This window comes from Furipterus horrens, unplaced genomic scaffold (assembly GCF_987537825.1).
Source record: "Furipterus horrens unplaced genomic scaffold, mFurHor1.1.pri manual_scaffold_10, whole genome shotgun sequence".
Lineage (NCBI taxonomy): Eukaryota > Metazoa > Chordata > Mammalia > Chiroptera > Furipteridae > Furipterus > Furipterus horrens.
The window spans coordinates 41,230,840-41,242,641 of record NW_028327180.1 but is presented as its reverse complement, the minus strand read 5'-3'; the positions used below and the strand labels follow the sequence as shown (position 1 = coordinate 41,242,641).

General features: G+C 44.7%; 1 protein-coding gene across 1 annotated transcript; it reads left to right on the top strand.

Moving 5' to 3' along the window:
• Positions 1–1,236: 1,236 nt before the first annotated feature.
• CD70 (CD70 molecule) lies at positions 1,237–3,442 on the top strand. The gene is made up of 3 exons (XM_090288810.1): positions 1,237–1,472; positions 2,262–2,304; positions 2,967–3,442. The coding sequence occupies exons 1-3, from the start codon at positions 1,317–1,319 to the stop codon at positions 3,356–3,358; spliced, it is 591 nt and encodes a 196-aa protein (XP_090144936.1). The 5' UTR covers positions 1,237–1,316; the 3' UTR covers positions 3,359–3,442.
• Positions 3,443–11,802: the final 8,360 nt, after the last annotated feature.

Sequence of the window (11,802 nt, the reverse complement as noted above, 5' to 3'; positions counted from 1 at the left end):
TATATACATTTTTTTTTTAGAGAGAGGGGAAAAAAGGAAGAAAGAAAGGGAAAGAAATATCAGTGTGCGGTTGCCTCTTGCATGCCCCCAGCCAGGGACCTGGCCTGCAACCCAGGCATGTGCCCTGACTGGGAATCAAACCAGCGACCCTTTGGTTCACAGGCCAGTGCACAATCCCCTGAGCCACACTGGCCAGGGCTGTATTGTTTTTAATAACCTGGCTGCCCATATTTGTTTTGTATTCCTAGAGGGTATCAGTCACTTTTTAATGACTTTACTTCTAAATTATATAATCTTAAGGAAATCAGCCTTGGCTGACAGTGGCTCTTTCTTAACTTCTTTTGGTAGAGGCAATCCTTGGCTTGTAGATGCATCTCTCTATAGCCTGTCACATGGCCATCTTCCTGTGTCTCAGTGTGTCCTTTTTTTTTTCTATAAAGACACCAGTCTTTGGCCCTGGCTGTTATGGCTCAGTTGATTGGAGCGTTGTCCTGGAAACCAAAGGGTCACAGGTTCAATTCCCAGTCATGGCACATGATTAGGTTGCAGGTTCAGTCCCCAATCGAGGCATGTTCAGGGGGCAACTGATCTCTCTCTCTCTCTCTCTCTCTCTCTCTCTCTCTCTCTCTCTCTCTCTCCCTGCAAAGATCCTATTGCTAAATGAGGTAACAGACCCAGGTTCTGGGTGGACACAATTGGAGGAAGGGGGACACTATTCAACCTACTCCAACCATCAGAAACAGGTGGACTCCAATGACCAAGGGGAAGAGAGAACTGAAAGGCAATGTAGGGTGTTTATAAGATCAGGTCAGGAAGGGGTCATTCATCTGCTTCTACTCTTTTCCTATTAGGCAGGTGAGCCATGTGGTCCTACCAGGTGTGGTCTTGCTATGTGCCAAGAGGCTGAGAAGATGAAGCGGAGCACGTGGATGTTTGGGGAATCCCTCCCCAACCCCCACATACCTGGGTGCTTGCTGGTCTCTAGAAGATGCTCCTGTGAAGATTTGTTGAATGAATGAATGAGTGAGTGAATGAATAAGTGAGTACCTGGAAGGTAAGCGTCGGGAGTGGAATTGGAAGACCCAGGGACAGGCAACTCCCTGGCTTGAGCGAGGGACCTTCAGAAACTGGAGGGAATTTCCCTGCACTGGAAGAACTCAAGTCCGGCCCCTTTGCAGGGGCATCCCCACTGTGGGGCGTGGTGAGTCCTTGCCAGGTTGTAGCACACCAAGGGTCTTAAGCCTCCAGCGCTGAAGTTCATTTCCTGAGTGAGCTCTGTGCCTTGAGCGGCGCAGTGCTGCGGGAGAACCACAGCTATGATGGAGGAGGAGGGCCCCGCCTGCCCGGTGCGCTGCCTGCCTAGGGCGCTCATTGTGAGAGCTGCTTTGCTGTTGCTTTTCTTGAGCTTGATGATATACGCCATCATCTGCAGCCAGCGTCTCACACAGCAACACTGGCTTGAGTCAACTGGGGTAAGTCCAGAACGAAAGAGACATACACCTGTCACCTGCTGGAGGGTTTGGGGACCTCCGGGTGGGCCCCGGCCTGGCGGGGTGCGGGGGGAAGGGGCGGTGGGCAATCAGGAAGAGAATGGGGCAGAGAGACCAGACGGAGCATAGACAGACAGAAAGAAAGGCAGATTGACAGCAACAAAAAAAGACAAAACTAGAATGATGGCTGAAAGGAAGAGAGATCTGGTTGGGAAGGGACAGCAAGAGATAGAGACTGGAGCAGGGACGGAAGGCAGAGGCAAGGCTGCCCGGGGTCTCGGCTCAGAGATAGTCCTGTCAGGAGGTAAATCCCGCCTGGGGATTCCGGGGCGGAAGGCTGCGTCTGGGAAAGGTGCAACGGGTGGCGCCGACAAGGAAAGACTGGGCTTCGGTGTTCACCCAGCAGGCTGACTCAGAGGCTGCTGGGGGCTTCACAAAGTTGGGAGACAGGGTTCCAGGAGCCCCCAAGGACAGGAGGAACAGCACCTGCTCACCTGAGAGCCCAGGATACCCTCCCCTACAGGGATAGCCTCTGGAGGCTGGGCAGGGGGCTTTGCAGCGGACAGAGATAGGTGGGCGCGCATCACACCCCCTCTCCCCCTTATGTCCAGGACACTAAGTTCTTTAAGGTTTTTTTCTTATGCCCAGGCTAGTTCAAACATACTTCCTCTTTAAGAAGTTTTTTTCTTTTTTCTTTTTACAAGTCAGCCCCTTAGGATGAAGAGTGGGCAGTGGAGAGTTCTGATTTCTGTGTTTTCTTGTTTCTTCCAGTGGGACATAGCTGAACTCCAGCTGAACCACACAGGTGACACAGGTAAATGGGGTAAAGTGGGGTGGGGGGATAGAGAAAAAAAATGAAAGAGAGAATGAGAAAGAAAAAAGAAAGAAAGGGCAAGAGAAAGAGGAAATAGGGAAGGGGAAGTAGAGAGAGGGAATGAGCAAGAGTGAGAGACAGAGACAGGGCAGTTTTCCTGGGTGGGTGCTACCTTGCTTTTTCCCTCAGTCCTTCATATTTTATCTCCTCCCTTGAGAAAATAAAAAAACAACTAAAACCCACTAATAGCAATTGCTAACATTTCTTCATTCTTTCCACAAACATTAGTTGAGTACCTACTATGACCCAGGCACTGTTCTGGGTGGCGAAATAGGGAAGACCACCAACAAAAAGCCCTGCCTGCCTTCTTTTCTTCTTCTGTGGGGACAATAAATAAAGGAATGGGAAAAGTATGTAGCATGCTAACTAAAGCACATATAGAATGTTTTGGAGAAAAATGAGGGGTGGGGGTGATGATATGAACTCATCCCTGAGAAAGTGAGATCAGAGCAAAGATGTGGGGAAGGTGAGGGAGTGAGACATTTGGTGGTCTCTTCCCACCTTGAGGGTTAGGTTTCAGCCTAAATATTTTGGACATTCGCTCTGTAGCCATCAGTTTTCCTAAACCTGCATCCTTCCACCTCCCAACCCTCTGCCTCCAGGACCACGGCAGGACCCCAGGCTCCACTGGCAGGGAGGCCCAGCGCTGGGTCGCTCCTTCCTGCATGGACCACAGCTGGATAACGGGCAGCTGCGTGTCCAGCGTGATGGCATCTATAGGCTGCACATCCAAGTGACACTAACCAACTGCTCCTCCTCCTCCTCAAAGAACACTGTGTCCCGCAAGGCTGTTCTGGCTGTGGGCATCTGCTCCCCGGCCACCCGCAGTATTAGCCTGCTACGCCTCAACTTTCACCTCAGTTGCAGCGTTGCCTCCCAGCGCCTGACACCCTTGGCCCGTGGGGACACTCTTTGCACCAACCTCACTCTGCCGCTGCTGCCATCCCAAAATGCTGATGAGACTTTTTGGGGGGTTCATTGGGTGCACCCATGACTGTTGCACTTCCTGACACAATTTTTGGGGGAAATGTTTGTTCCCCCTTTTTTCCGTTTTTAAAAAAAATATTTGTTTTTTACACTATGCAATAATGTATAATAAATATATATATATATATATATATATTTGGTTGCATGCCCCTTTCTTTCCTTAGAATGAACCCTGTAAGACCTCTCTCTTCTTCATAATCGTTGTGCAGATATGTTGTGCCCCACCCATCACTCAGGAAACAAGCCCAGACATGCTGGGCTTTCTTTAGATTGAGACGTTGTCTGGACTCTCAGGCTCAAGTACAGGCTGAGAGCACACACACAGCTCACACACACAGATCCCCCATGTACACACGTCTGTGTTTATAAGGCCCTGGAAGGACTCTAATCCTATCATGTTGGATGCTTGCCTAAGGTCACTTTTTATTGGATTTTGGGAGGCAATTGGGGAGGGTTGTTTACCACAAAAAGTTAATTTCAGAACAAGAGTGACAGGTTTTCATTGGCTGCAGGTGGCAGGCAGCCTGTTTCTTAAATGAGCTGTGAGAAAATTATCTTTCTTACCGCTATGCAATTTAAGTTAAGTGGTATTTTTACATTTCTCCCTTTTGTAAAGAGCTTTCTCTGAAAACATTATTGATCAGTGTCTAGTTATTTGTGTACTTAGGAATATTTCTTTCATTCTTTTTTCTTTCTTTTTAATTTTTTTGTTTGTTTGTTTGTTTGGTCTGTCTGTGTCCCTCAAAGCCAGGAAGGACATTTCTCAAGAATTATGTCCCACAAGAAGAGAGCAGGGAGTGATTGGAAACCATAAAGGCCACTTTTGAGCAACAAGGAAGGTAGAAGAAGGGGGTCTCATGCATTTTCTAGTTTAAGCTTATATTTTGTCTAGGGTTAAGCATTGGAAATAATCTCAAAGCCCTGGGCTATCATCACTCCATTTTTGTATCATGTCTTTGAAGCCTAAACAGGTAACAAGTACAAAATCTTTAAATAATTGTGCAAAATAAAACTAAAAGCAACATGATAAATCCAGTTTGTATGATGACTCTAAACCAAGACCTGAAGGTTGACAACTCAACAAATCAAAGGACAATGGAGAGTCAAGTGAAATTTTTTGTAACGGACAGTTAAACTGTCCACTAATGACATATTTCATTGTCAAAAAGAATTCACTGGGGGGAGGGGAGTTGCAATCTAGTGTGTGCAGACTTGGTGAGCCATGTGCACACTGAACTGGACAAAGATGGAGAGGTATTTAGAGAAGGGAAAAGGAATTTCAGTTACAACCACAGAGCTCTGTTGTGAGCACAGAATTCTTCCTGTAGGGTTCTCCCGATGACAGAGTGGGAGAACTTCTCCTCTAAGCCCCAGCTCTTCCCACAGACCCTGCTGATTGATGATGTCCAGCTTCAAGTCTATGTCATAATTTTTTAACTAATTTTTAAAGATTTAATTTATTTATTTTTAGAGAGAAGGGAAGGGAGGAAGAAAGAAAGGGAGAGAAACATCTGTGTGAGAGATAACATTGACTAGTTGGCTCTCACATGCACACCCCCAGCTGGGGACCTGGCCTGCAACCCAAGCATGTGCCCTGACTGGGGATCAAACCTTTCGGTTCACAGGCTGGGACTCAATCTACTGAGCCACACCAGTCAAGGCTCTATCATAATTTTTATCATAACCAGTAGGCTGAGTTTCTACTTCCCCAACAAGCAAATAATCAAGACCTATTCTGCTGTCTAAACACACTTTGGCTAAGGAATCAAGTGATCTTTTTGGGCAACAATTGCTTTGACAGTGGAATCAGCAATGTTTCCTAATATCAGAGAGAGATTTCTGAGCATATGTTCGTTGGTACAGGAGGGAACCATTTTTTTCCCAGAGAGAAAGAGATAGAATCAGGTTTTTCTTGGGAACTGTCTTTTGTGACTATGAAGGTTTAGTGAGGAGGACCAATGGGTGCCTTGGATGTGTTTATGAAGGGCATATAAAACATTAAATACAGCAGATCACATTGTCCTTTTGTTGTCAGTGGAAATGGAGCTCTTTCATGGGGCAAGAGAAAAACATTTCAGGAGACTATACATGAGAGGTGAGGTTTTGTGGTAGGATTCATTGTAGAAGCAAAATCCAAGGACTGCCCTGGGGTTTCTGGTGTCCCATCTCCATCCATCCTGCCATGGGAAAAAAAAAATCTAGACTTCATCAAGCCCAGTACAAAGGCCAAAGTCCAAAAGTTCTGTCCCATTAGTTCAGTCCAGTCCAGTCTCTGTCACAACCTGGCTAGCTTAGTCTGTATTCCTGGCTGCACTCCGGCTAGCTGTGCCCAGGCCAGCATCACATGGCTCCTATGGAGAGAAAATGCATGAGTTAATAGGGCGAGTATGCGTTACCAAAAGAGAGACAGAGACAGAGAGAGACAGAGAGACTTTGTTAAACTTGGGTTATTTATCTGGAGCTTAGAAAGGACCAGGTGCTTCTTCAAACTAACCAATCAATTTCCCAACCTTTTGCAGGCTCGTGCTGGACCCACCCCCTAAACAATCTATTTCATAGATCTCTTGGGGTTCTGTGCTCCTTTTTTAATCCAATTCTTTAACCAGGCTCGACTGACAGGCTTCTTGGTCACCATCTTACTTTTTGTTTTTTGTTTTTTAATTATATTTTATTGATTATGCTATTATAGTTGTCCCAATTTTCCGCCCTTTGCCCCCTTTCACCTAGTACCCCCATTCCCTCAGACAATCCCCCCACCATTGTTAGTGTCCATGGCTCATGTGTATAAGTTCTTTGGCTACTCTATTTCCTATACTAAACTTTTCATCCCCATGGCTATTCTATAACTACCTATTTGTACTTCTTTTTTTTAAGTATATTTTATTGATTATGTTGTTACAGTAGTTCCAATTTCCCAACTGATTTTCCCTTTGCTCCCCTCTGCCCAGTAGCCCCCTTGCCTCCAGCAATCGTACCCCCTTAGTTCATGTCCATGGGTCATGCATGTAAGTTCTTTGGCTTCACTCTTTCCTATATTATTATTAACCTCCCCATGCCTATTTTGTTCCTACCAATTATGCTTCTTAATCCCTGCACCATTTCCCCATTTCTCCCCTTCCCCCTCCCAGCTGATAACCCTCCAAATGATCCCCAGACCTACTCTGGTTTGCTTATTTGGATTTTGTTTGTATTTTTCAGATTCAGTTGTTGATAGTTGTGAGTTTGTTGTCATTTTAATGTTCAAAATTTTGATCTTCTTTTTCTTAAGTAAGTCCCATTGACATTTCATAAAATAATGCTTTGGTGATGATGAACTCCTTTAGCTTTACCTTGCTGGGAAGCACTTTCTCTGCCCTTCCATTCTAAATGATAGCTTTGCTGGATAGAGTAATCTTGGTTATAGATCCCTGCTTTTCATTACATTGAATACTTCTTCCCAGGCCCTTCTTGCCTGCAAAGTTCCTTTTGATAAATCAGCTTATAGTCTGATAGGCACCCCTTTGTAGGTAACTCTCTGCTTTCCTCTTGCTGCTTTTAAGATTCTCTCTTTATTTTGAACCTTTGGCATTTTAATTATGATGTGTCCTGATGTGGTCCTTTTTGGGTCTAGCTTGTTTGGGACTCTCTATGCTTCCTGGACTTGTATGTCAATTTCCTTCACTAAATTTTGGAAGTTTTCCTTCATTATTTTTTCACATAAGCTTTCAATTTCTTGCTCTTCCTCTTCTCCTTCTGGCACCCCTATGATTTGAATGTTGGCACATTTAAAGTTGTCCCAGAGGTTTCTAAGCCTCTCCTCATTTTCAATTCTTGTTTCCTCATTCTGTAATGGTTTATTGTTTATTTCTTCCTTATATTCCAAATCATTGATTTGAACCCCAGTTTCCTTCCTGTCACCATTGATTTTGTGTAGATTTTTCTTTGTTTCATTTAGCATAGCCTTCACTTCTTCTCTTATGCATTTGCCATACTTAAGCATATCTGTCAAGCCTGTGAGCATGTTTATTAACAGTGTTTTGAACTCTTCGTCTATTCGGTTGCCTATCTCTTTGTTACTTATTTTTCTCACTGGAACCTTGATCCATTCCCTCTTTTGGGCCATACTTCTCTCTCTCCTCATCTCGACAGGCTCCTGTGTTTGTTTGCCTCTGTGTCTCAGGTAGAGCTATCACACCTGTTACATTGTAAGGGGAGGAGACTTAGGGATTCATCAGTACAGGGTGACCCATTTCACCACGTTGTGGTGCTGTATGTTGGGGAGGGGTCTGAGAGGGAACAATGCCACTTTCTCAGCACTCACACTTTTTCCATGCACTTCTCCCACTGCCATATGGGACTGGCACCTCTCTAGCTGTTTCCCTGGTTGTTGTTCCCAGAGTGGATGGGTCTGTGGATGTTCTAGGACTGTGGGGGCCCTTTAAACAAGTGAACTCTGCTGAGAGACAGGCGGTTTCTTCCTCCATCCCAATCCCCACTGGTTTTCACAGTCAGAAGCAATGAGGCTTTATTTTCCCCAGTGCAGGGACTGTGAGCTGTGCAGTCTGGTCTGGTGCTGGGAGAGCTCCCTAGGTGTCCCTGCCTACTTTTTAAAATGTGTGACGGCACTTTCTGTTGGCCTGCAGCTGCTGCCACTGCTGTCTCTGCCACACCACAGCCCCTCTGCCCTGGCTCCACCCCTCCTACCTGTCCAGATGAGTATTTTTCTCTTTATATCTTTGTTCATTGGAATTCCATGCATCTCAGTCTTCTGGAACTCTGGTTATCTCTAGTTTTGAGGTAGTTGTATTCCTTCTTAGTTGTGGAGGGAGATGCAGTGTGTCTGTCTAGGCCTCCATCTTGGCCGGAAGTCCTCACCATCTTAGTTTTTACTGCACATTCCTTGTAATAGAAGCATCTCCCCTTGCACCATTTTGACTTTTAGTTGGCATGCACTTGGCATACTTTAGCTAAGGAATTTCCCCTTTATTGTTTTATCTCCCCCACCCCACTGCCCTGGTAATCTGTGGGAAACAAACTGGTGGGTCATTGAGGAGTGTGTGAAGTTTTAATTTCCTAGTGAAGCAGGCCCAATATTGGATTCAGCTTCCCAGTTTAGGCTTCTTAATGTCTGATCCCCTTTGCTCACTTCCTTTATTAATATTTACCTACCTATGCTAATATATTTTCCCCCAAAGCATCTAGGGTCTTGCAATCTTACAAGGGTAAACGGATAAAGGTCTCATCTTCTGTAGTTTTTTCTTGCTGTCAAGGGGCATATTCCTGCCTATTCCCAGGCCCACGGATTCTTCCTATGTGCCAAAGCAAGAAATGAGTAAAAAGGGAAGGGACCCTTCACTCAAGGTAGAATTTTGGAAAGTACAAGTCAGTCTGGTGCTGTCTTTGGGAGGCAGCATATGCAATATCTAGACGATGGCATTGCTGGTCAAGCTGGCATCTTTGTTGTATTCTAGAGGTGATGAATTTGACAAGAAGGTTAAAAATGCATAGTCCAAAAATGAGGAGGATTATAGCAACTAAAGGACTGGTGAGAGGCAAGCATAAGGTGGTTGAGGGAGGGACTAATTTTACAGTGCCCCAGATTAGGCTGGAGAAAGGGCTTCACTGGAGGAAGGTGTGTCATATCTGTCTAAATCCCTATTGTTTACCATACTTAACGTCGGCCTGCGAGCTAAGTGTCGCTGGTTCGATCTTCCAGTCAGGGCACATCAGAGAAGGAAAACTCTGACTCCAAAAAACCTCCGCTGCCTTGCGGCATACCTCTTCAGGGGAAAGGCTAAGGGAGTAAACCCCAACAGAAAATCTGGAGCCGGAGTCCCTAAGGCGGTTTGACCTTGTAGTCAACACCGGCAACTCCTGCGGCGCACCTGAAGCCAAGCTGTATTGACTCCGTCTTTCCCTTGGACCCTTCAGCTGCGAAGAGAGGGGGGGTCTGCTGCATGGGCAACAGCAGACCCTCCATATCACCCTGCCCAGGCTCTGTAGCTTCAGCTTCACTGGAGAGGACACTCCAGCGTCATCGCAAGATGTCGATTCAACACGGGAGGAGACAGATACCGTGTCACTCCCGAGTCGGACTGCACAACCATTCTCGGCGGTGCAGATAGACTCTTAAGAAGCTACACCATCGTCTCTCGAGACGGACGGCTGCCGACGACCATACTTAATTAAATTTAGGCTGATGGGAACACTCTAAGGTTTTTCCCCTAAAGAATGTTGGACCTTTTCTGTCTGAACCATGGGGGCAGAAAAGAAAAAGCAGTTTCAAGTAAAGTCAATACTTCACCAACTCAACCATCTAGTCCTAACAAGAAGTCAATCCAGCCAGATCATTGAGTCTCATTTTTGGAGGCAGTGGTGTAGATGGGCTTCTAAAGTGAAACTAAACTGTGTAAACAAACAATCAGGTAAGTAAGTAAGTAAGTAAGTAAAAATGGAAGAAAAAATATAAAGGTTAATAAACACAGCAAATCAAAAACCAATCTCCAAGTCTATAAGACTGTCAGCTAAAAAGACTTCCAGATGGAAGGTTTTTGTTGAAATGAAAGCAAGCAGTGACAGTCTGAAAAATTCTCTTTGCCTGCAGTTTGAACATCTCTGATTGTGTCATTGGGTGCTAAAGTAAATTCTGTATGGCATACACAGACACAGCCTTAGGAAAAGTTTTAATTCTAAGTAATTCCTAGTCCAAATACGGGAGAAAAAAAACCAAAAAATTAGTTTGAATGGCTATGGAAAACAAGAAGAATTTAGGAACCAGTTCAGTTTGCAGGTAAAAAACAAAACTTTCAAGACAATTAACTGAACCAGAGTTTAATATCCACAAGTGGGCCCTGTGATTTCTACTGAAACACAATTTCTCTACACAGAGTCGAAATTGGGAGACAAATAAATATGCCCAAAATAAAGAAAAAAAAATCCCCAGACAGGGAGGTGGGCAGGTCAGGGGAGAGCAATTGGGGAAGGATGGGACAACTATAATAGAACAACAATGTTAAGGGGGGGGGGGGACCAGACAAAAATTAAATAAAATTAAGGCAATCAAAATACCAGGTGCAGAGCTTAAAACAGTGGTTATGAGGATGCTCAAGGACCTTAGGGGAAGAATGGATGATATCAGTGAAACCTTAAACAAAGAGATAGTAAATATTTAAAAGGACATAGATATAGGAAACTAGCTATTTTCAGGTGATCTTGTTACAGAGTGGGATCTACAGAAAATCCCCAGAGCCTGTTGGGGAAGGATGGGGGAAGGGGACAGCTTTGCATATCTATGGCTGGTAGCTAGTGTTTAGTTATGCAAATAGCTTTGGTTCTTTCAAGGGCCCGAGGAAATGGGAGGGGTTTTGACCATAGAATGGTGAGAAAAGATCATAGGAGGTCTGTGCAACGTTCTGTGAAGGGTCAGAGCTGGATACCCTACCCACTGAGCCACAGACCATGGTCAGGGATTTAAAAATAAGGCAGCAGCAATTTTGAGAGAGATGCACATGGTTTGCCAGTAGGTAGAGAGAGAGAACCATGCAGTTTTAGAAGGAAAGAGATCAATGCAGCTTCGAAAGGACGAGGACAGAACCATGCATAATCCAGTGCAACACGACACATGTTTTCCTAGACTGTTATATGGAAGCTGATGACATTGTACTCCACATCATGAAGAAGAGAGTGGACAGATAAGGGGTGGGGAACTTCTGGGCATGTTTTTGGCTTCTAGCCTTTTGAGGAGCAAGGGAAGTGCTGGGTCCCATGGAAGGCCAGGGTTCTGAGCTGAAGTGCTCAATGCCCTCCCCAGGTTAGAATATTGTAAATAAAGACCTGTTTTCCTCAACACTAGATGTTGGATTTTACACCAAGGCAACATGTGAAAGAACCCCCTTTCACTCTGTAACATCTGCTTATTCACTTTTTCCATTTGATTTGTTACTGCATTTTTCTATAAGATAGTAGGATTATGTGTGTTTATCTAATCTGCTATATTCTAGCCTATAGTTCAGCATTAAATTGCCCCTCTATTGGTGACAGTATTGAATGATACTGTATCAAATAAAAATAAAAAAGGACATAGAAACCATAAAAGAAAAGTCAGAAATGGTACAATACTTAAAATAAAGAATATACTAGAAAGAATCAAAAGAAGGTTAGATGAAGCAGAGGACTGAATCACCAATATTGAAGACAAGCTAACAGTAAACACCTAAGCAGAGCATCAAAAAGAAAAGAGAATATTTAAAAATGAGGGAGACTCCCAGCCAAGATGGAGGCCTAGGCAGACACACTACATCTGCCTCCACAACTAAGAAGGAATACAACTACCTCAAAACTAGAGACAACCAGAAGTTCCAGAAAATTGAGTCGTATGGAAGTCCAACAAACAAAGATATAAAGAAGAAATATGCATCCAGACAGGTAAGAGGGGCAGAGTCATGGTGGAAAGGACGCAGTGGCAGTGGCAGC

What these genes read in the sequence shown, in the direction of transcription:
- CD70 (XM_090288810.1), top strand. Translation starts at nt 1,317, where the DNA reads ATGATGGAGGAGGAGGGCCCCGCCTGCCCGGTGCGCTGCCTGCCTAGG. An exon ending in ACTGGCTTGAGTCAACTGGG is followed by an intron (nt 1,473 to 2,261) that starts GTAAGTCCAGAA and finishes TGTTTCTTCCAG; the next exon opens with TGGGACATAGCTGAACTCCA. An exon ending in GAACCACACAGGTGACACAG is followed by an intron (nt 2,305 to 2,966) that starts GTAAATGGGGTA and finishes CTCTGCCTCCAG; the next exon opens with GACCACGGCAGGACCCCAGG.